A 24,713-nucleotide genomic window follows, 5' to 3' on the forward strand; every position below is an offset into this window, starting at 1 on the left:
TGAAACAGAATCCTGGTGTTGTTCCCCTCACAAACAAGAAGGTATAAATATAAAATATATGTCAATAAAGTACATGCAAGAATCAGGAATTATAACAATTCCTCCTACTGTAATACTATACAACTTAAAAATAACATTGGTTGACGGCTACAATGCAGTTTATACCCATTTCCAAAAAAGGTACCTGCTGGAGCTAAATCATGAATAGTTACCACACCATGACCTCTAGTGGCTGTGAGTGGTTCACTGCAGCCAGAGGTCCAACAAAGCCATGTTCATGTAGAGTACAGTGGATAAGAAAAAGTCAAAGTCAATGAAATGCAGTCTTTACTTTATTCAAATAAAAACAGTATGGTCCTGTTGCAGTCTGGGCAACACTTCCCCCACTGAACAGCATGTTTTGCCATTTGGTTTGTCCCATTTCAAAAATACAATAAATAAAAAAAAACCAAACAGACAAAAACAGTCAACATGCAAACGCAAGACACAATTTTTAAAAATACACAAAACAAAACTATCAGACCCAACCAAACCAGAAAACACACACACACTCAGTATTTTGTACCCAATGAAACATCAAATATACTGCAACATTCAAGTCCTGTGATTTAAGGGTATATAAAGACGTTTGTAAAAGACTATAAATGGAAATACATTAAACTTATTCAGTGTTCACTGAAGATATATGGTGGCATTTATTCATAACACACACAAAACAGATCAATTTGGCTTAAAGATGACACTGACCTCCGAGAAAGCAACATTAACGTCTGTGTGCTCCGGTTGGCTGGTGTTGTGGAAGTACTTGGGTCAAGACACAAAATATGGTTCAAAGTCCTGATTATGTCCAACGTACACATGACTGACCCTAAACTACATCCTCTAAGGCTGCTTGAACAGCTGAAAAACATTTGGCTAGCGCCTACAGCGACGATTCAAAACGACTGTGCTCAGACACGGTACACAAGAACTACGTTACATTATCAAAAATAAACAAGGCCACTGGCAGACCACACTCACAGAAGGCACATGAAGTTCCTAAGGACTACTGAACAAACACTCAAGTTTGACTCATTTCTACCTGTAGTTCACTAGATAACAGAGATGCACTGCACTCTGCAAGCAGGGAAAATGGTCCAACTATCAGCCTGTTTAAGACCTTTGGCTGTGCATCTAATAAATGGTCCGAGTTGGTGATATATTCACAAGGCGACATTAGATTAATTATCCCATTTGTGATACAACCTCTTAAGAACAAACATCATAAATATCAGCAACAATGTGTGCACATCAGCAGGATTTGTTTCTATTAAGACTGATTGTGAATGGAAACCGGAGGTGTCCGGAAGGTACTTTTGCTTGATCCAGAAACAAATCACAATATAAGTGTGTACAGTTAAAAACCTCACACTTCAGTTACATTGCTCTCACTAGTTTTTGTTTGAAGAGAGAACAATGGGACGGGGTGAGAGTAACAGCATGATGAAAAACATGCAAATGGCAGAGGGACTCTTAAATAACCCTAGGGGTAAACCATATAGCTTGTGCTTGGAAGTTAATATTAGCTTAAATCAAATATACCGGTAGCCCAGAAGATGCATTGGAAGGATTTAGAAGAGAGAAGGAAATAATCCACATACATTATTGAGGTGAACATTTTGTAATCTCTTCTACTATTTGCTCCTCCAGTTCACTAATAGAGCAGAATAAAGTATTTCCATGAGTAATGTAGCTGTAAAAGAAACAAGAAAAAGGCAAACGTGCAAATTTGCTGCAGATTTTAAATCTGTCAACAAATCCAAGGACGTTGTCGGGCTGCCAAACCATTCAGTTGATGTTTTAAAAAAAAAAAAAACATTTCAGAACTATAATGAGATTATGAGAACACACACAAAACATTTACACACACAAAGTGAGTGTCTTGAGGTCTGCAACATTCAGCATTGAGTCACAAGGTGTAAGACTTAAATGTTTCAATTTATGTTTTTTTAATTGTGACTACTCTGATCTTAAGGCCCCTAAAAATGTTCATATAAACGGAAAATTACCATTTGGTTGCATTAACCACCATCTTGGTGCATTAACCACCATCGCTTGTAACCTGCGATGAAGCAGCATTTTTTAAAAAGGGGTCAAACAGGTTGCACCGATCAGTGCTCATCTTTCATGCCTTCAGCTACAGTAACTTACTTCCGTCACCACGAGACGTGTGATGCAACACGTGTGAGGCATTAACGTTTTCAAATCCACCTCAGTATTTTCTGCAACAACCTCCTGTTGTGAACAAATCGCCTCAGGCATCTTTGCTGAGTCAATTCCTTCTGGATCAGGTGGTTTATTTCCCATTTGTCGCAGTGTCACCGAGAGGCGTTTGGTCAGCTTATGTGCATGGGCACATGTGTGGAGGGAATCGCACGGCAAACACTGCACTGTGTAATAGGATGCAAATGTGCTCAAGTTCCACTAAGTTGAGCTACACACCTCTGTAGTTTGGAGAGGTTATAACGGAAAATATTTTTATTCATTAAGAGTAAAAACCTGCTCCTTTATTCATATGGATTGTGTATGTGAGAGGAGGAGAGGTGGAAAAGGCGTGTTGAGCTCACCTCTCCCGTTTCTTAATCCTCCTTAAATCAGTCAGGCTTTACTCATCTAAATCCTGATTGTCTGTAGCTCCTCTTCCGTCCCTCCATACAGCATTCCACACGAGGCCATTGTTGCGCCATCATTCAATTTTCTCTGGGTCTATGTTGTCCAGGTCGATGTCCGGCGAGGTCATGCAACACATGCACAGTTTTTGGGTGTACAGGGAGAACTTATCTGCAACGACAAAATAATAAATATGAAGAAAAGAATCAACGCTCTAAAGAGACCATCTTTGAAAATGCAGTAAACAGCAACTCTGTTCTAGAACAACCACCTAAAGGATTACTAACATATTGGCATAACATTAGTCGTATTAGGAGGGGATATTCTACTACAGCAGGTTTTCACATTGTACTACAGAATCCTTTACAGTAGGCTCTAAAGTACGCTGAACTTTGAAACGGTAATCTCAGTCACTCTTCAGCTCTTAAGGCTAAGAGTTTTTACATGTGACAGTGGTAGCTGGCCCACATGCAACTTACAGTAAGCTACTTTAAGAGGTTATCCTGAATAACATTAGACACCCACATTCATGCACAGGGAAATTATACAGTAACCCAGGCCAGTATATCCACCAATATTGGCTGATAACAAAAATATTTAGTGCAAAACTGCCAAATAAAGTTTGTGATAATTTGGAGACAGTGTCACTCTTACAGTTTATCCACCAGAGAGCACTGTCGGGGTTGATTTTTCAACTCTAAAATGCTGTATGCTCAGTATGCCTCCTGGTTAGATTTGAAGAACAAATATAAGGGATCAGTAACGATAAGGAAAAAAAGTAAATATTCCATTAAAAAGCAGCCAAACACTATTAAAGGCGTACGAGGGTTTCCCAAAACCGACATCCCCAACGGTTGGTTGAAGCTTCTTACCGAGCAGCTTTCCAAGGAAGGCTGGTCTGGAACTGGGCGGTAGGTGGATGCAAATGTAGTAGACTGGTACACCAGACAACGCCACGGCGATTCCCACCAGAGAGTTGATGGTGTCGCTGTAGAGGGGAACCACTACCAGGAATATGCTGCAACAGCAGTAGACGATGGGGAAGAACAAAGACAGCTGCAGGGGAAGGGAGTGAGGACAGGTAGAGGAGGATATACAAGGGCAAAGTACGAAGGGGAGGCAGAAAAGAGGAATGGGGGTAGTAAAAGGTTGGCGAGAAGAAAAGTAGAAGGATTAAAACTTAAATTACATTAACAAATAATGTAAACCATATTCCTCTAATAATTAGATTGCGTCTCTAATAGCTCTTAAATTGCTCGGCCAGAACACAGTGCAGTCATTTTGATGGTTACTTAGACAACCAAATAATTGTTATAACTCAAAGCCATTGCCGAGTGTAGTCCGGGCTGCAACGGAGGCACTGTTGATGGGTAAACAAATATAAATAAAGAGGCACATTTGGCAAAAGGATACCCTGTTTACCCAGCATGCATGGGTGAAGGCAAGGGGAAAAACATCACATTTTTCAAGATGCCTTCGAAAAGGTTATATGAAGCATTTTCCCCCTGTAGTTCCTCTGCAGGTGGAAATACATAATTTCTAAATAGATCATAATATTATAAATATATCTGCATGCAAGCAGGCAGTTAGGTTACTAAAGTTAGGAGGAAAAAAAATCATGTGTGTCACATGTTCAACATCTGACTCACATTGTCATACAACACTGATAGGGGAAGTTATGTGTGCCTGGAGAGAGGAATCACTACGATACTTAAACATGCACATCTGCACTCATGCTGCAACAAGTTTTTACCTTAACCGGCCGGTGCATATCAGGGGCTTTGACGCGAAGGTAGATCAGGCTGGCTATTGACAGGCCGATGAACAACCAGTAGTTGAAACTGAAGAAGTTAATCAGCTGGAAAACATCTGGCACAGCCAGGTAGATCAGAGACATGCCACCCTGAAAAGAGAAGAATATTTGAGCTTGGCAACAAGCATACGTCAGGGACGCAGGATTTAAAACCAAAGAATTTAATTTCAAAATCCACAACAAAATGTAATACAAACATTGAAAAGCAGGGCAGGAATTGGGGTGTAACGTTTTATGTGGATCATGCACAGCACATTAGGCAGGTGGCCTTCTCTGGAACCCACAAAAAACAACCTGCGGGAGAAACAAAACGGTAAAATCATGTCACCATGTACGCTCGTAGTTTGCCGATATTTTAAAATCATTACAGGCAGAAATAGGATTTTGTAGAATAGCGAGGGAAAGGTGTGCTTGTATGTAGTAACCTTGAGGCAGCAATGATGGAGGAGTTGAGACCCCCGTAGCAGGAAATGGCCACAGACAGGGGGATCAGCCATCGACCCCAGCCCAACACCTCATCTGCGAATGTCTGAGGAGACAAAGACAAAGTGTCTTACTACTCAACTTACTATTGGTAAGATCATTGAATGTTAAAAACGTAGGCTTAGAGTGTACGCAAATAACAGCAGATTAATCGGATGATTATATCAAATATATTGATTAGTACTAATGTGACTTATATTGTAAGTGCATACTGATTTATAAGAATAATTGCATTTTAGCTTCGACACAATGATCTAAATATAGACCCCTACATGTAGTTCTACCTTTAATCTTGTACAGTTCTAGATAGGGGTTTCCCGATTTCAATGAGCTTTTAAATTCGACCTTCAGAGTCAGAAGCAGGAATGGCAATCTGCCCAATATTTGTGTCCTTTTTCCTTCAAAAAGGACACAGCGTATCTTACAGGTAGCACGCAGCTGCACGTTGAGATGACAGAGGAACAATCCTCCTGCTCCCTTGAAGATACTGGTGTGGCAACATTTTTAACATTATGTATACAACCATGGGCGTCGCCACCATATATTGAGGCCATGTTTGCCATTAAAATATTAGTGATGTGGCCCCTCCCAACTTGGACTGCTCCACTTTTTGTTCAATCTGATTGGCTCAGCCTGACCCTTGGCCGGGTCACTGACTTCCCTCTGAAGTTACACAGAAAAAACTGAAAAAATGTTGAAACCAAAAAAAAGGTGGTGGAGATAAAAAAAAATTAAATAAAAAAAGTGTGGCATGGATAATTTAAGTAGCTGTAAAAAAAGCCTTGTGTAAATGCACTCTCAGATTAATATTTAGGCTATGATGAGTGTATGCCACTATGTGATATACACTGTGCAAAAGCTTACTTTGATTCTGTAGTATAATGTAGGCATTATAAAAAATGTCAGTATAACAATGGTAGGCCCATTTAATTCTCATTTCTAGGAACAAGAGACATTAGATATACAGAAGCGACATCTAATTAATTAAGATGTGCTTTAAAATGGTTGTTACAAAGAAGGTTTAAGTTAAAACGGTATGAACTGTGTGCAGAGCTGAGTTATGAAGCCCAGAAGTGCAAAACATTCATGGCAGAGGGTTCGACATCATCACTCTCTTCTGAATCTGACAAATCCAGCATCATTGACAACCAACATGAGAAACTGTTAGCTGTGACTCTCGGGTTAAATTCAAGATCACACAGAGTTGGAAAAAGATTAGAAATACCGGCACAATTCTCCCTCCAATGGACTAATCACATAATCAACTTCCCCATGTTCCTGTGTGGGGCGCTAATCTCTTTAGCTAAACTAAGTTACTGCCAGACACCAGCGCCCGTGGCTGCCAGCCAGACTGAAGGAGATGACAGCAGAAGACAGGAGATAATACCTGCAGACCTACCAGGCAAAGCAGATTCTGTCAATTAGGAGGAGTCCTGTAGAAGTACTAATAGAGTTTATGGGTAGATATTAGTATGCACACGGTCCGACATACAGTCCACAAGGAAGAATGCACTCACCACAGCGACGGCGTCACTGTTGAGCACGCTGTCTATATCCATGACAACGTAGTAAGCTACGTTGGTCAAGATGTAGATCACAGTGACAATAGGCATGGAAATAGCGATGGACAAGGGCAGATTCCTGAAAATAAGAAAAGTGTTTTTTAAAATCAAAGCTCTCCGATGCACATTTATTTATTTATTATTATTATTATCATTGTTATAATTATTATTATTTACTTAAGATAAGTGAGAACATTTATTGCTTCAACAAGTACACGTAGTACTAAAAGCTTTGTGCAGAGAATACATTGCACCCAGTAGGAATGCAGTAGGAATGCAGCTGTAACGCCTCATCATTGTTACTGGATATAATGAGAGCATGGTGACTTGTGAAATTCACAAGTAAGATTACTTAGTCAGGTTTATCAAATGCTAGATTTACAATAGGTAGAGTTAAGTAAAAACAATCTGTGAAGTCTTTCTGAAATACCAGATACCAGACTCGTACCTCTCTGGGTTTTTGATCTCCTCTGTGATGAAGTTGAGTGTGTCCCAGCCAGAGTAGGAATAGAGGGCAGCGTAGAGGGCCAGGGCCATCTCACCAGGGTCAAGTTTAGAGCCTTTGAAGGAGTCCTCAAAGTGCTGGTTAAAACCTACACCAACACAGGTTTGTGGCATGAGCTCAGTAAATAAAGAAGTATGAACATTCCTGAATATCTCTTCCAGGTGAAGACTTAATTCTTCTTCTGTTTCTAGGATTTCCTACCTTGTGCAAGCTTAACCAGACCAGTAATGATGATGACGATGAGAGCTAGGACCTTAGCCACGGTGGAGACGACCTGAAGAATAGCACCCCACTTCACTTTCATACAGTTCACACAAGTCAGCAGACCTGATAGATAAAGAAGAAGAAGAAAAATAGCAGTTAACAAATATAGTTTAAACTGAGTGGTGGATACAAGCAGGGAGTTGTGGAGAAGGTTTTTGGCATTGAATTTCAGCAACATGAAATCGAATGAATGTCTATAACAAACTCATTGAAAAGGAGATAAACAATGGATTAATTATTTGTGTATGAGTGGAATGGAGGTATGAGTAAATTAATTTATCAACTATCAAAATCCGTTTTACACAGTTTAGATGTGGGAGGAACATAAACTCTACTAACTCGGCCTGGAATTTCCTCTTTTAAACAAGCAAGCAGTCCCGGTTATCTGTGTACACAATTATAGAGTTTGACGCCAGTCTCTGTCACACATTTGCTTTCTCAGTGATCCGTTTGTGTAACGTCCTTGGCAAAGAAGCATAGATCATATCTAAAGATCTAAGCTTCTTGTGATCAATCAATATGGCAGCATTTGCTAATAAAAGTGAGGAGTTTGTTCATCAACAACCTCAAGCAAATCACCATCTGTTGAGACGTTTGTGGCAACTAAAAGCAGCAATACAACTAATTTATTCCAGTATCTCATGCAGATATGCAGAAGTGTTTGACACCCTGAGTTGCACAAGACAGCGGCAGCCCTAGAACACCGACAACAGAATAATTTTCTCATAGAATCCCATATGTGAAGAATGCAAGCATAAAAGACGACCCTGGAGCTGGAAGATCAGCCGGCTGCTTCACCGTCCGCTGCAACAACACAAAGTGAGTTGTGTACAAGACAACGACGCTGTGTCGGACCAACAACCGATGTTGTAGGATGTGTGAATGGAACCGTATCAAACATGCCAACACACTATCACTGTGATCTGCCCAAGAAATAACTCTCAGTCACCCATCAGAGAGGGTCTTCTGTGTTTTCTCTTCAGGGATAATACAATACATTTTTCTCAACAACTTTTTTTTTTTTTTTTTTTTAAGTAAAAACATTGATCAAAACCATAAATTGGATGTGACATGATGCAACATGAATCTAATATTTTATTTTTAGGCCGTATCGCTTGGTCCTAATCACATCCATATTTAGAATGAACAGCTGTATTTATAACTGCTATTCTTCTTAAAAGCCATTCATCATCAAGCATCACACAGCTTTACGGACACCATTCACCAAGAAAGTGCTGTAGGTAGTGTTGAGAGTAATTTAACAAGGATTAAGTGTAGTTACCAACATATCCATCTAAGTGCAATGGAAACAAAGACTAAGCCATGAAGCTATGTCTGCATTAAATCCCCATAAAAGGAAATAAAATCAAGCAGTCACCATAAAACAACAGTGCACAGGTGCAGAGTGCAAAATGTAAAGGCAATTTAGCAGCCCAGGCCAATACAGTCCAACACCTGAACAAAGGAACTGTGTTCAATTTTATGTGTACCTGTGGTTTTGACACTCCTCTTTCTATGGATCCTCTACATAACACCCCGTGACATAGGTGTCGAACGTAAACATACATTTGTGTCACCTTTGTCGTTTCACCACTAATGTAAAACACATGCAACAGGTAAAGTAGAACGTGTAGATGTGTTTAGTACAGGGAGAGGCTTACATATGATGGCAGCAGCGATGAGACGGACGGCGACATAGGGGGCTGGACAGGTGCGGTAGAAGGGCTGGACCAGGTAGTTGGAGAAGGTCAGACCTATCACTGCCTGACAAGCTGGCTCAACTATCAGCAACGACGTCCAAAGTCTACAGAATTAACAAGTCTTAATTGTAAGGTAGGGGTGGGTATGCACACATACACACACTAACCCAAATCCCAGTACGCATTTAGAGATTATTTAACACAGATTGGAAAAACAGTTAAACAAATCTCCAAAAATCTTGCAAATAGTTTTGCTTATAACAATGGCCCCGTAAGACTAAGCTATTATACTTTTCTAGTGAGTTTTTGCATCATAAGATAAGTAAAGATTATAAGCAAATATTGTGCTAAGTTATACAGTTAAATGAAAGTGACAATTGGGCACAAGTTGATTTGTATGAGAGAATCAAATCTGCCATTGCCAACAAAAACAGCTAAAAAAGGGACCGACATACAGTAGAAAGGACAAAAGGGTACTGAACCTGTACTAATTATGCCATACCAATCATAATGGCCAAAATTAATTTTAGTCACACTATACTTTGTTTTGGAAGTAGTAGTACAAGTAGTAAAATGATTTAGTTTCAATTGTGTGTTGTTTCCAGGACAATGCATGAAAATAATCTCTGCAGGCAGAAAGTGCAAAAAAGAAATAAACCATACCGTATAAAAGCCAAGAAACCTCCAAAGGCCTCCAGGATGTAGGCATAGGAGGCTCCAGATTTACGGATGGTAGTACCCAACTCAGCGTAGCATAATGCTCCAAACACTGAAAATATCCCTCCAATGGCCCACACTACCAGGGACAGGCCAAATGAACCTGTGTGATGAAGAACCCCCTGTAGGACAACAATTGAGAGCAGAGAATAAAGAGGGTGCGCGTGCACACAGGGAATTTCATTGCACATCAGAGTTGCATGTGGTTTCCTGCCTTGCCTGTTTTTTGTGCAATTGCACATTTGCTTTTTTTTTTTTTAATGCAGTGAATACTGCCATTGCAGGTCAGTGCATGCCAAACAATGGCACCAAGACTAAAAAGCAAACCCTTAACATTTCTCAAATATTTAAGATAATAAAATGTCTGAATGAATGAGCAAGAAACAATTTTCATACAAAAATAAATTTGCAGGGCAAATACATGAGTTGGGCAAACAAAGCACAAACTCTTACCTTAGGCGAGACAAAGATACCAGAGCCGATCATATTTCCCACGATGAGGCAGACCCCATGGAGGAGAGAGATCTCCTGCTTTAGCCGCACTTCGCTGCCCTGAGACACCGAGTCTACCTCAGCAACCATTGTGAGGGATTTACAGCCTTCAACTCAGAGGAGGTAACAGGGAACTGATAAAGAAGACCAGCACCAGAAATTGACCAGGTGAAAAGAACAGAGCAAGACAATATTAGAATGGAAAGAGAATGAGGATTAAGAGAAGAGAAAGGGGGGTGGGAGTGTCACTGGAAGGCTGAGACTAGGGCCGTTTCATTGTTGAATCTGAGGAGTAATTCTCCACTGGGATGATCTGCAAGAAAAACAAATGAACAGTGTCACAGATACCACATTGGTATATTTCCATATGTTGCCAAATTAAGTTGAAGGGTATGTATTATTAAGCGATGATTGAAAGCACTATACACTTTTTAAGACAAAAGCAACACCGAGTTGCCATGTTTCTGAGTTCAGCTGTTTGTTTCACAGTCGACCTCAATACAGCATCACAGAAAGCACACCGGCTGCATTTATGAAGGTATTGAAAGCCAAACCAGCAGGATTTCTAAATACCCAACTCCTATTCCTAACGCCTTTTCCTTGACCTCGGGGGAAAATGTCACAGGGTTAAGGAAAGGTGGAAGGAGAACTCAAAAGTATTTAGAAAAAGACGGCCGCGGTGATGTAATCCAACCGGACTTTCACTAAGCTATGTTATTGTAATGTTAAGTTTTATTTTTGTCAAACATTTGTGACATGATTGAAATAAATATAAACACCATTAAATTATTATCACTTTCCCCACATTTATCAACACAATTCCAATTACTATATGTCTGCATGAAAGTAATTGTTGAAATATGGAAATAGGCATATTGTTTGTTTTCATGAACTGCCGAGGTGTGCGGCACTTAAATTATTGCTTAGGAAGGTGAGAAGAAGTGACCCAGAAGTGAACAAGTGGCCGCCATGATAAGAGCCGTTTGAATTCTTTAAATGCAAAGGAAAGGAGCTCCAATGCTTCCTTTCAGAGCTCCTTTAGCATAGGATGCAACAGACCTTCCTTTAAGAAAGGAAAGGAAATTACGCCGACCCACAATTCCTTGCGAGAGCAATGTGCTGCACACCAAGTGCTGCACACCTTGGCCCTTCATGAAAACAAACGATATGCCTTTTTCAGTTATTGGTATTTTGGTGTCAACAGGCTTTTCAGGGCATGAAGCTGATGTGATTGACAGTGTTTTCAAAAACCTGCACCGTGTGCAGCTGTTGCAGGAGAACAGGTGAAATCATGTTTCAGCTGTTTGCTGAGTCAGTCAGGGAAAGGTGTAGTCAACTGCTCTGGGGCCCGATCCATAAAGCAGGTTTTCCTGAAACTCTGAGTTTGTTAACCCTGAGAAGAGGTATACTCTGTGTTTTCCGTTCAAGAAAGAGAGTGAACTCAACCTTTAGTTGAGTTCACTCTCAACTAAAAGGACATTCCTTTGTTGAAATAACCGCTTATATTTACTGTTTAATATGTGAAATATGATTAAAATCATATGCCTTAGTCTACGTATTTGTGCAATATTCTTATGCTTAATTTTCAGCTGAAGTCACTTTCTTTTTGTGCCTCGGGGGATTACACCCGTCACCACATTACACCTATTAAAATGATTATTTGTTCTTTGTGCTACTTTGGGAACCACGGGAGTTGAACCCGTCGCCTGCACCGTCGGCAGCGTTGCTAACCATTACAACACAGTGTCGCACTGCGAGGCAGAAAATAAAGACTTATCACCTTTAGACCAATAGACTGTTTCATTCAGTTATACGCATAAAGTTTGGCCGTAAATGTCCACCACGCCAACTATCTCTACTTTAATGCAGTAATGTTGGTCCGCTTTCTATGGATGAGCTTGTTTTCTACATAAACACTCAGTAATATCTAATAACTCTCTCCCGGTTGCCATGGTGAATCGTAGTATCGGAGCTCTATTGATGATGGCTTTGTAGAGTCGTAACTCAGAGTTTACATACTCAGTTGATTGAACTAATTCAGATCTGCTGTTCTGGAACCGAAAACTCAGAGTTGCCCATCTCAGAGTTCAGGGTTAGGTTCAGAGTTGGTTGACTCAGAGTTCAGGGTTAGGTTCAGAGTTGGTTGAACCTGCTTTCTGGAACGGGCCCTTGGAGATAGACATATACCAAACCCAGATAAATATAAGGAGCCCCTTCTTTTGAGAGTCGGGAAATGTGCATTTTAAACATTTCCCATGGCTGAGTTGGTTGTGGGCCTCCGACATCATTAAGATCGCCCTGAGTCCCTCCCTTCTACAAACATGTTAACCAAATACCCTGGAACCATCCATCTACATTTAAGGTGCAGTACTGCTCAAGGGCATGACTGGTTGCCAAACAAACGCATGATTTCGGATTGAAAAAATGTACTTTGTACTCTATTTTTTGTTTTCAAATACACAATAACTGCACAAGTAAAACGATCTAGTTGCAGATTCACAGCTGCCAAGACATTTGCCTAACAACTAAAATAAAAACAGTACAAATGGGTGTGAGGGACAAGCGCCATGTGTTGCATTACTCAATGAAATTACGGTAGCATCTGGTGTGCATGCTTAAGCAATATGGCTGCTGCAGTATAACAAGCTAAAAAAAAAGTCCTATTTGTGGAGGAAATTGGTATATTTCCTCATGTTCACAACTAAACGTACCCGCTGTTCGTGAGGAAACGCGTGTATAAGTTCACATAATTAACCATCACTACGGTTATTAAACATTACGGTTGACAGCTCGTTTATACGTAAGAGGAATCATGCTCCCCTCATGTGTCAGACACAAGTTTAAACACCGAGCACGAGCGCACAGCGGTTGGTGATGTGGAATGCGGACTACTTTGCGCTCGCGTCGACCCTCAACGTTAACTCGGACGCGCGCGTGACTTAAAAATGTCAACTTCATCAAATAACAGAGCAAAGAACTCCCGCACCGGTCTTTATTTACACTAAACAATCTCCTTTTGCCGTCACTGATTAGCTCCGGGACGAATGATAGCCCTGCTAGCACGGCCTGACAACGTTACATATTCAAGAAAGGATGAGAGGGTTTTCACTCCGCTCCCCGCTTGTTCGCTAGCTTACACTGGCGTCCCTCTACGGACGACATGCGTCTTAAACTGGCTGTGCGGCGGCTCTGTAACGTGTCACCTAGCTAACAGAGCTAGCCGAGTTACTCGTCATACATGTCTGATGCTGCGCCTGCTAACGCCAGTGTGTGATGTGGCTAACCTTAACTGATGGTGGCGAAGGTTACTTTGAGTGGAAACGCGTGTCATTTAAAAAATGGGAAGTGAATCCACTCCAAAAGCTAAATATAAGAGAGACTACTTACCATTGTTGTGTCGTCGTTTTCCCTCCTCCCTCAATGATGCAAGCGTGTGTCGTGTGTCTAACTTTTAACTAGTGAGTCCCCTCAAGCAGTCAGTCGACTCAACATCAGCAGCTGACTCCTCCTCACCATCTACCGCCAAATGATGGTGGCACCACCCACTGACAGGACGAGGGCCTCACTGCTGTGACACCAAGTCCAAACACCGACATGTATTAAATACCTCATCGTTTTAGCGACGGCATCCTCGTTTCCTCAAAACGACCGTTGGGGTGGGGAAAACACCGCGCATTGATCTACAGTACGTGTGTGTGATGCGGCCACACCTGGCTGGTTCTGATCCCCGTGATTATTGGATAAACTGCACTTTATTTTAATCGTGTTTATCAAGCTAATTGCTTTTGTAAAACAATTTATATATTTTTGAAAGTTTCTATGTTTTCTTTAACTCCTACTTGAACTATTTCATACGCATGTACTTAAAATGTTCACAGCATATCAACTATAAACAACTAAAAACTCAACTAAAAACTGTTCTGGTTAATGAGTGACATACGTCAGGTAGTCTTGACGAGTGTGTATGTCACGGTTTAAACAAACACTAGCCTGACTGCTTTGTTATCTGTGAAAACACAACCCTCTGATAAGGAAGGTGATGTTGGAGTTGGTACGAACAATAAAGCCTACTTTGTGTTTCGTGTGTTTTCCCACTTTTCAATAGAACTAATGCAAATATCTTACTGCAAAAAGTCATGAATTAAAGTGTATAATATGTGTGGCTGAGTGTCTGAATGGAGATCGGTCTGCAGGGTCGCCTATAAGCGCTGGATGAGTGTACACTGAAGGTATCCCTCAAGCTCGTATCGCCTGAGATTTGCTGCCACCTAGTGGTCGTCGTTTTAATTATTCCACCTACTCATTTTGGCAGATAATGATTTGCCCATCAGTATTTTCATCGGTTACAAAGAGGTGAAAACTGATATGATTTGGCCCTTTGACCGTTTCCATTGATTATTTATTAGGATGACTTAGTCCGGGGCTGTCGTTTAATATAAGATATGAAAATCCATCAACATTTAATCAAAATTGCATGTAAATGTTGTTTATGAAAGGATGCTAAATATAAATGTTATTTAATTACCATTGGAAGGAGAGCATGAGTAATCTGAACCTGAGCCTTCTCATCACCACAGAAACAAAGAGGGGAAACACCCACATTGCTGAGGACCTGATCGCTCCATTACAAGAGGACATTGGGTTCGTCAGGCTTTTGGCTAGGAGAGGCTCGTCAAGGGAGCGTGGTACCTCTAGCAGGCACATAAACGCTCATTACTGACCCAGTGTCAAACCAATTCGGATTATGTGTTGAAACTTCCTGTCGTTCATTTCACAATAAAGCCTTTGAGAATATGGCAAATCTTAATGTGGGTCAAGGTTTCATCAAGGTCAGACAGGTTTCAATAAGAGAGGGCACTGACTGTCTGCTCATGTTACATCTTACCCCCCCTTCTCCCCCCTCACTCAAGTTAAGACAGTCTTACCAACAACAAAAAACGTCTTTCTCACGCTGTTGGAATGTTGTGAAAACAAATGGTTACATGTAACCTCAAAGTTCTGTTTCCATTCTGTGTATATAAGCCTATACTACAATTAACATTTAATCTATCAGTTATTTTATTGATTGTTTGTCTACGCTATAAAATGTCAAAATAGGGAAAAATACAGACAAGCCTTTACATTTTCTCAAAGCTTGACATGATGATGGAGAGGAATAGCCTCATCGTTTTATTTATCCCGCCAAATGAGAGCCAGTTTACTATCATATCAGCTAAATTTGTATTCACATTTGAGAAGCTGGGATCAGGGATTTGTTTGCATTTTTGATTTACAGGATAGGTAAAACGAATAAGCTCCACAATGGGATGGGTTAGTGCGTTTTATTCTGAAGGCTAAATCAACTCACTTCCGGTTATCGCCTAGATATTTCCCGCCGTCTTGACGCAGCTCATCACAGACCACCAGGCGCACCGGCAGTCCCGTCTCTGCTGACTCAGTGCCTTACCAGCAGTCCCTTCACCCCGAGATACCGCATCCAGCAACCGACGCGCACTCCTCCGGTCCAACCGCACCACCGCCCCGGCACCACCACCGTACAGAGATGGCTAAGACTGCAATCGGTGAGTTGTTTTATTTTCACACTTGCACATGTATTTTTCTTTTTTTCTTCCCTGAGATATTCGCAGATCTGAGGATGCTGAGAGGCTGTGGCGACACCCATGGCACAAAAGGATGCTGAGGGTTGGTCGATTAGAGGGAGCGGCCAAACTCCTCTGCAAGTCACTCCTTAAAAATGAAGTTGCAAAAAAAAGAATTATGTTTTTTTTTACAGTCGATGTTTTAATAATCTTTTTTTTTTTTAACGGTAAACGCTTGATCCTATATCCAAATGAGCGCCGATCAATATGAGCTAGTTTGGGAATCCGTTTGCCACCTCTGTGACGCATATCTTTTTTTTTTATCCCCCCTTTTAAAGCTCGCTTAATGAAAGAGAATTAGGTCGCATCGACGCCAGAAATGCGTTGTTATTTCCTCGCGCAGCAGCATCGCTTCGCTGCCTTGTCTGCCTGCGTGCCGCACCTGACTCAGAGCCGCGCAGCATAATGCAGCGCCAGCGACCCCACCCAACATCTCCGGTCCCTTCGAGGCGAGCCGGCCGCTCACCCCAGGGTGTGGGAGACGTTTCACCGTGACAAATGTCTCGATGAAAAGCGGGCCATCCTGCACAATGCAGCTGTGGCGAGAAGTCTGCTCGACCTATTTTGTGGGTGACCGCTAAATGCATGAACGAGAGGGAGATTTTTTTTTTTTTTTTTTTTTTAGGGGAGGAAAAAAAAAAGAGCAGCCTATTCCTGAATTGCTTTGCAGTCGAGGGAAGAATTTACGACTATGGCGATGAAATGAATTTCATACCTCAATCCTCTAAATGTGATCATGTTCAATAACATTATTGTACATATAGATATATAGATTTAGTGGCTTATAATGTGACAGTGTCTGGTAGAAATAAAAAATAGATTACATGCTTTGACAGGTTGTAGGCCTTGCATTTTTCTCATGCTTTTCCATATCAAAGCTATGAGATATTTTTATTTATGCGTTATTTCTTTTATTATCTTTTTCAACGTGTCACTTCGTGTGACCCATAAACACTGGATGTGACCCGCGGGCTTCATCAGAAAAGAAGCCTGTAATCACATCCGACGTCCAGGAAAGTGTGTTTACTTTAAGGGGTGTGTACGTGGGATGAAAAGTGCAGTGTGGAGTGGGTCGGTTAGTTTTATGGTTGAGCAGGCATTCGATGACTGCAGGGGCGTGCAGACAGACAGCCTTAAAGGGTCCTGCATGGTGTCTGCGCTGAGCAACGCTGGCAGTCGAACCCTGACTGTTATATTTATTCCCCCATCTTCCTCCCCTCCCCCTCCCTCCTCCTCCTCCTCCTCGGTTTGAGCTGTGAACAGGCAGAATGGGATGGGCAGGGAGCAGACACTCAGCACCCAGCAGGTCATTGAGTCCATGCCGGGTCTTTGCTTTACAGAAACATAAAATCCCAATAATATTCTACTTTGTCATGTCTGAGATGGAGGAGCATCTTAGGTGTCAGGGGTCAATAAACATTTATAAGTGTATTTAGGGACTATAAGGCAGGATAAATACACCTGCATATATGGGAATTTGTCTCTTTTCTTCCTTCCTGGGAGGAGAATAGGGACAGAGACACCCCTAAAGCCTCTTCATTCCCAGATGCATCCCCACCAACAAACTCCTGCTCAGAACCACTCCCATGTGCATTAAGGTCTCTGAGCACTTTTCCCGATCCTTATCATGCACACTTGTCGTATCCAATTAGGTGTGGTCATTCAGCCGCCTCCTTATAAATCAATTCCTTTGTGCGCAGATCCAGAGACGACTGGTCACGTACAAATCTGGCTGCGTTTTTTACCATCTCATGACCTGCGTCGCCGTTGTCGTAGCGGCCCCGCGTGCTTAAGAGCTCAAAAGACTCCTAGACCCCATAATTCATGCTGATTTAGCGCAGAGTCTCATCGATCAACGCGGCGCACTCCCATTACTGGTTCAGATGACTGTTGCTCTTTAAGGAGGCTGAGAGGTAGAGGTGACATCAATCCAGCATCGACGGTATGCAATATGCTAATGAGCTGTTCGTCATCCATCAATCAACATATGGACGAGACAGTTCAGAGATTTTTATAACGTCCTAGTTTGGCAAATTTGATGCAATCCTCCAGTGCTTTAAAGATTCAGGACACAGAATCCTCTCTGGTCTGCACTTTTAATGCTCTGATCTGGAGCTGTAAGCCGATATAGAAACATAATAGGCAGCTATTATGATAACTTGTCGATCGCCTTTCACTACTCATTCTCGTGTTCTCGTAAATTGTGATGATTTGCTGCTCGTCTCGGTTTTCTCTCATAACCAGATTGAATATCTTTGGGTTTTGGCTTTGCAAGACAAAACTTTGAAGGCCAAACTATTATTGATTATTTGAAAAACCTCCTTAGTTGCGGCCCTCTGTGCAGATCTGGCAGACACAGGGTGCGGCCCACCAGCCCATCCCTCCTACACCAAACGTCTTGCTCTGCCCTTGGTCATCTGGGTGCCATATCGTTTCATTTAACGGCCAATTTTGCCGTGGTAATACCTTCATAATTTTGTGATTATGCCGTGGCCCGGCGGCACAGCTGTAAAGGGCCTGTATGTGCCGAACACTGACGCAGGCTCATTCTGCTGCTGGGTTACAGGACCCAGCAAGGCAGTAAACGCTACGATGCTCAGGGTCACAGTTTGCTTGTAGCCTTTATCACTTCGGGCCTTCTTGTTCAAAGTGACTCGCCTGTTAACATTTTATAATGGGGGTTGGGTAGTTTTGTTTTTGCTAACGCAGAATTGAAGCTCCCAGGAGACGCAGAGAGTGGAGGGGTGGAGGGAGAGATAACACTGGGATTGAGAGGGGAGAACACATTCAGCAACAGATGAATCGGAGGCTCGGGGATGCAGAAGGTGTCGGGGTAGAGGGGCGCTTGCGGGGGAGTAGGCGGATATTGACGATCTGCACTCTTTGGCTGATGGATTGGAAGAGGAAGTGCAGTTTGCTGGCTGCAGGTCTGTGGTCGGGACGGGGAGGACGCAGAGCTGACTGGTTGAAACCAGCGCGGTGGAGAGGAGTGGGCGCATTAAAGCGGTGTCATGTCCTTCTTAAGGCGGTTTTTGTCTCATCTCAGATTGATAAACCTGACGCAGCATCTAGGAAACTCAGTTTCTTGGAACAGATGCTCATGTTTGGACGCTTCCTGGTGTGGAACATCGCACCGGATCATTTGCCATTTTTATGTGGCCGATCCCCTGGGAATGAGTTTATTACAACCGAGGTTACGGAAAGGAAAATCTTATTCTCTCGGGAGAAATACGGAGGAAATCTCATATTTTTTTGCACAACAGAGAATCTCATATATCTTTGATTAGGGGATATAAATGAATAATCTGCAGGACTCTGAGTCAGAGAGCTGCTTCATGTTACAGTGACTTACAGTGAGCTTATCTTCCAAGAAATTACATTCGTCGGTGAACGTCACCTCAAATAAAACTAAGCAAAGCAGAGCTGCAGTGATTTATGGCCATGAATCCACATTTGATGACATTCTTAGGAAATTTAGGAAATTGTGAATTGTTTTCCTCAGGGTTTTTTAGTTTAATATACAAAACAATTAACCAGTTATTCTAAAACAATCAGCAGCTTAATGGATTTTTGAAAAATTCTAATAAGTTGCAGCTCTTCACTGAAAAAGGCACCGCCCAGATTTTGACAACCAATGAACAACAATCCTTACCGATCTGCTCCAAAAGCACTTAACTCAAATTACATGCTCCACTGGATTGTTAACTGTTTGAGGCTTTAAGCCGTCGAGTGGAGTTGTGTGTGGGAGAAAATGGCTGCTGGGGTCTTGACACGAACACGGCAGTTAATGAGCCCTCCAAAAGCCCTGTCCCCACCCCTCGTCAGCAGAAATGGTGCGGTCCACTGATTACAAATTAAAGTGCTCTCCACCTGAGGTGGCTGCTTCCATTAGGCCATCCTAGGGGCAGTGGATGGCAGCCGCAAGCCCCACTGGGAGCTGCCCCCTTTACTGGTTTTTAATCCTCCGGTCTGTGATTTCTGTTTATATCAGAGAGGTGTTACCATGACAGCGAAGCCCCACCCCAACAGACAAACATTTCTTCCTCTCTCTCTCCTTTCATGCGATATAACTCTCACTATTTTCTGATTCACCTTCATCTTCATCCCCCCCTCCTTTCCCCCCCCTGCCACGGTCCCACCCTCTCTCGCTTCCTCCTCGGGGGAAGGAGTTAACAAGGCCATCAGAGAGTAGTGAGAGCTACATCTGAGAGTTGATCACATTACTGCGGCGTCTGCCTGTCTGCAGGGCAGAAAGTGAGACACAGAGAGAAGAAGAGGATGAGCGAGGAAGAGCATTTGGATTAATCCTCCTCTAACACTGTACCCCAACCACGGAGTAAATCTCATTTCTGGCTTTGCCACTGTAGCCCGGTGAAAATCATGAATCAAGGCGGCACACTTCAGCCCTGCAGGCCCATGTGCTCCGGGGTGATGGATTGTCCTCTAATATGACAGTCGGCATGCAAATCTCCACCATGAGGCCGTTCGCCTTTTCCAGAACACAGCAGTCATTTGCAGAAGCAGAATATTTTAAAGGCTGCAGTGCGTTGCAGATATTTCTTTAGTCGTTCTCCCCGCAGGGACCGCCGCTGAACTCTGGGCTCACATTACAGAGTAGTAGATGCCAAAAATACAAGAATAAAAAAAAGAAATCAAGGTTAGACAAGGTTGGTTGTTCTTTTCTTTTTTTTCACCATCTGCCCTTTGGAGCACTTTGTCCCTCCCTATTGAGCAGGGTGCAGGTTGCCAAACCGGGGGTGATTTGTTGCCAGCTTTGCTTCAGTGTTATTAACTTTTGGGACTATAAATGAACCAGGGGTGGACAGTCATGTTGCTGTGTTAAGCTGATAAGAGGAGCTCTCGCCTATTAGCCTCTATCCACAAGCCACAGAGAAAGAAGATAAGACACAGCCTTAATGTTATTCCAACAGCTGTCGTAAATCCTAAGTTCGCTTTCTACATGATCTGAAAATCGTGTTTTTTTTTGTTGTTTTTTGTGTGTTAGCCACAGAACGGCTGCGAGGCAATAGGGCGTTGGTCTGCCTAGGTTAATAAATAATACTGCATAGCTAATGATGTGTGGCGAATCCTGCAGGGACGGCAGCATCTTGGCTGTTGGGGGAAATTAGGCCAAGTAAGGACACATCCATCCTGCTCCCCTCCAAACCTCACATCCTTTAATGAGGGTTTTTCTTTTTTGGGGGGAGACCTGATGATTAATTATTACTCCAAAAAATCTGGATATTTACATCAAGGACCTCCTGTGGAGGTGGAAGTGGGTTAATGATGTTTCCTCTTTTTGTATGTTAGTAGGCTAATGATATTTTGTGTTTGTGCACACGTCTTTACACGCAGTCAGTTAACGCAGTCATGTTTAACTTTTACTCCACAGCTTACAAAGAGAAGATGAAGGAGATCTCAGTTCTCTCACTCATCTGCTCCTGTCTGTACCCTGAGACCCACAAAAACCTCATGGGGGATTTTGAAGGTAAGTGGTCATCAGATTGAGATTTACTTTATATTTTTGAATCATTCTTTATAAAACATGCTGGAATTGAAAGCCACACAGAGCCAACACTGTGATTTCTGCCTGTCTTTCTCTCACATTAATGCACACACATACAGACATGGACATCAAGCCCATTAACAAGCGGGCCTCAGGCCAGGCCTTTGAGGTCATCCTGAAGCCGACCTCCCCCGTGACTGATGTGGCCCACTGTGTGACCACCCCCCCAAAGAGGGACCTTTCCCTGGAGGACATCCAGAAGAAACTGGAGGCAGCTGAGGATCGGAGGAGAGTAAGGCTGTTTCTAATCATTTTCATTGCAACCCAGCTGCCGTGCATCACTTTGCATCCATGACAACCACAAAAAACTAAATAATTTCTCACCCCAAACAAAAGGAGAAATTATATCACAACGGTACTGGTTGCTACTACTACTTGCTAACTACTAAATCTACATTGATGTGTGGATGTTTGGTAAATCACGCGTCACACTGACTATAATCTGATATCGGCTCATTCCTGCATCTCATTGATTTGAATGTCAATACCAGCAGCTGACAAATCCAGCAGCCCACCAGCAAATCAATCACAGAATCAATAACGCAGTTTGCCCATTTTATTTAAACACCAGATGTCCCATTTGTGGGTCCAACATTCACTATGTTATCTGAATTAAGGCCAAGAGAGGATGAGTGTGACAAGGAGAGGAATTCTGTACCGCAAGACACTTTTATGCTGAGTCGGATCAGTTGCAGCAGCTTTGGACTCAAAAGTGTTCAAATTTCAAGAGAAATCAATGAGTAGGATTCAGTAAATCACTGTCTGCATCGATTCTCTTGCTCGCTCGCTGACTCATTCCCCTTCCGCTGCCCTTTGCTCCTTCTCCCTCCCAGTCCCAGGAGGCCCAGGTCCTCCGCGCCCTGGCCGAGAAGAGGGACCACGAGCGCGACGTGCTGCTGAAGGCCATGGAGGAGAACAGCAACTTCAGCCGCATGGCCGAGGAGAAGCTCCAAGTGAAGATGGAGCAAATCGAGGAGAACAGGCAGGCTTACATGGCTGCCATGATGGAGCGCCTGCAGGAGAAGGTGAGGAGCAGCGACGTAGATATACGGAGGTCATAAATCCATAATAAGAAGACAAAATAGTTGATTATTTGGATTTTTAACATTCTGTTCTGTCCAATTATATCGTACGTTTTTTATGAAAACTAACAGTAAGCTGTAAATCATTTCCTACTTGCTAGTTTCATGCTATGGTTTACTAGAGACTAAATTAATGCATACTCTGGTTGCTAGAAAACCGTATTTAGTGGCATCCAATCAAAAGCCACGTAAACAGGAATTCACTGTAGCATCAGAAGCTGCAACATAACTCCTTTGACCGTTTATTTAAATATGGATGAATAAATATGAATTTTCTCTTGATGGGGAGGAAGATGAAAGATGAAAAAATATATAAAAAGAAAATAATGAAAAGAAAGAGATGCAGGTAGTGGAAGAGCAGGGTAAGGAGGGCTGGCACACCTGTTTGACATCTGTAAATGGAGCACCTTTCAGAGAAGATTTGGGTTCGATAAAGACAAAGATGGAGTCTTGTGCTCGAAAGGTGGGACATAAGGAATTTAATGGGTTGTGGGGATAGAAAAGGAAACGAGTCTTCGCTGCAAAGGTCAAAGAAGAGAAATTATGAAGTGAGCACGAAGCAAATGTTAAGAAAGGCCCGGCAGCAGCAGAGAGAAACGTGACATCCTCACTGTGTTTTTTTCTAGGAGAGGCATGCTCAGGAGGTGCGCAGGAACAAGGAGATGAGAGAAGAATTGACAGCGTGAGAAGCCCCAACAGGTTCATACGTCCCACCTCACCACCACCACCCCCCCCCAACCCTGAGGAACACCCCTCTCCCCACCTTATCCCACATGCCCCCCCACCCTCTCCACCCGTCCGCCATACTCCCCCATCATACTATGAAACAACCACAGCCTGAGACGCCATCCCGAGACGGTGGGAGGTACAAAAAATGGGGTTGGGGGTGGAAAGAAAAAAAAGAAAAATCATTTAGGAAAAAAAAGAAAAATTAATGTCTCCCACCCACTCTTCCCAAAAAAAAAAGGAATGTTTTGCTTCATTTAAAAATGAGAAGAAAAGAAAAAAAAAAGTCAAATTGACAAATGACAGTGGGTATTGGTTTTTTGTAAATACTTCTTTTTTTGTTATATACAGTACAATACAAGCAGCAAAAGTATTGATTGCAGTGTGCCATTTTTTTCTATATAAGTTTCCTCTCCCTGCTTATATATGGATGTAATAATTTGTTCATTTTCATGGTTTTTTTCTCAGTTTTTTTTGTTTGTTTCAGCCTGAGAACCATTTCAGGCGTAGGTGTTTGTTGTGAGTTTGCCAGCTAGCCGATGTTTGCTGCGACTGGTTGCGTCCTCACAAGACCTGCATGCTGGCACCATCCCCTCCCCCCCACTGTCCCTCCGAATGGGCACTTACTAATTTGACCCGGCCGATCCGATAACAAAATTGGATCCTTGGTCGGAGTGATTATCCCATCGAGTTCATGCCAGTGTTCCAATTAGCGGAGGGACGTGGGCAGAAGAAAAGGGGGCCGGTTTGCTTCCTGCGGGGACCGCAAGCCGTCGCCAGCATCCTCCACTCCTGTGAGGTAGATGGTGACTGTACCACCGGAGAACACTATAGCATTTAACGAGCCCATCCTCATCCTCCTCCCCTCTGTCTGAAACCTCTTCATCTCTCTACATACGTACATACCGTAGAAGCACGCACTCGCACGCTCTCTCTCTCACACATGGGCAGGCATTTAGCCAATCACAGCGCAGAGCTGACACCTGAAAAGGTCACACAGCATCCACCTGACCAACGGCAGGCCTCTGATATCCCTTCCATCACGTGTTACTGTACGATAACAACTGATCTCAACAACTTCACCAGACTCGTGACTGTGAACGTTTAATCGGAGAAAATACGAATAAATGCCACCTTTCTCCACTTCATAGAGGCTAGAGTAGCGCCGACATCTTATCAGCACCTGGCGTAAAATCATTGCACGCCACCGCCAAGACACTGTAAACGCCACCGAAAGGTCGGCACGAGAAAGATATTTAAGCCATAACAGGTATAGCTGCAAATGATTCAAACACAGTATTGCCATCTGTAAAGGAGTACATGAGTGTATTTAAAAGGAATGCGTGTGTATTGCAGAAAAACGGCAGGTAGATAACAGAATGTTTGTGCCAGGCGATATTGACCCGGTGAAGTATAAACCAACACCGTTACAGTGTGTAACAGCCAGAACATCACTCTCCTACCTGCCTCTCTCTCTCTCTTTCTCTCCTCCGTCCATTTGTGTGTTTCCCTCCT

At 42.6% G+C, this 24,713-nt stretch overlaps 2 protein-coding genes across 2 annotated transcripts; one reads left to right on the plus strand and one right to left on the minus strand.

The window, feature by feature from the left end:
• Positions 1–319: 319 nt before the first annotated feature.
• On the minus strand, positions 320–13,711 carry LOC311027519 (Y+L amino acid transporter 2). The gene is made up of 12 exons (XM_084031550.1): positions 13,573–13,711; positions 10,147–10,498; positions 9,640–9,815; positions 8,938–9,080; positions 7,214–7,339; positions 6,956–7,100; positions 6,463–6,586; positions 4,888–4,991; positions 4,660–4,756; positions 4,403–4,552; positions 3,522–3,705; positions 320–2,820 (listed from the first exon to the last, which is right to left on the minus strand). The coding sequence occupies exons 2-12, from the start codon at positions 10,273–10,275 to the stop codon at positions 2,726–2,728; spliced, it is 1,473 nt and encodes a 490-aa protein (XP_083887676.1). The 5' UTR covers positions 10,276–10,498; positions 13,573–13,711; the 3' UTR covers positions 320–2,725.
• Positions 13,712–15,587: 1,876 nt separating this feature from the next.
• On the plus strand, positions 15,588–24,597 carry stmn2b (stathmin 2b). The gene is made up of 5 exons (XM_084032524.1): positions 15,588–15,746; positions 21,217–21,312; positions 21,450–21,622; positions 22,224–22,415; positions 23,099–24,597. The coding sequence occupies exons 1-5, from the start codon at positions 15,728–15,730 to the stop codon at positions 23,156–23,158; spliced, it is 540 nt and encodes a 179-aa protein (XP_083888650.1). The 5' UTR covers positions 15,588–15,727; the 3' UTR covers positions 23,159–24,597.
• The last annotated feature ends 116 nt before the right edge of the window (positions 24,598–24,713 follow it).

Source organism: Eutrigla gurnardus (genome assembly GCF_963514095.1).
Source record: "Eutrigla gurnardus genome assembly, chromosome: 17".
Classification (NCBI taxonomy): domain Eukaryota; kingdom Metazoa; phylum Chordata; class Actinopteri; order Perciformes; family Triglidae; genus Eutrigla; species Eutrigla gurnardus.

Coding starts and splice junctions, on each gene's coding strand:
- LOC311027519 (XM_084031550.1), bottom strand. CDS start 10,275: ATGGTTGCTGAGGTAGACTCGGTGTCTCAGGGCAGCGAAGTGCGGCTA. Junction 7,101..7,213: donor TCTGGTTAAGCTTGCACAAG/GTAGGAAATCCT, acceptor GTGTTGGTGTAG/GTTTTAACCAGCACTTTGAG. Junction 4,992..6,462: donor ACAGTGACGCCGTCGCTGTG/GTGAGTGCATTC, acceptor TTGTCTCCTCAG/ACATTCGCAGATGAGGTGTT.
- stmn2b (XM_084032524.1), top strand. Junction 21,313..21,449: donor CCTCATGGGGGATTTTGAAG/GTAAGTGGTCAT, acceptor ACACACATACAG/ACATGGACATCAAGCCCATT. Junction 22,416..23,098: donor TGGAGCGCCTGCAGGAGAAG/GTGAGGAGCAGC, acceptor GTTTTTTTCTAG/GAGAGGCATGCTCAGGAGGT.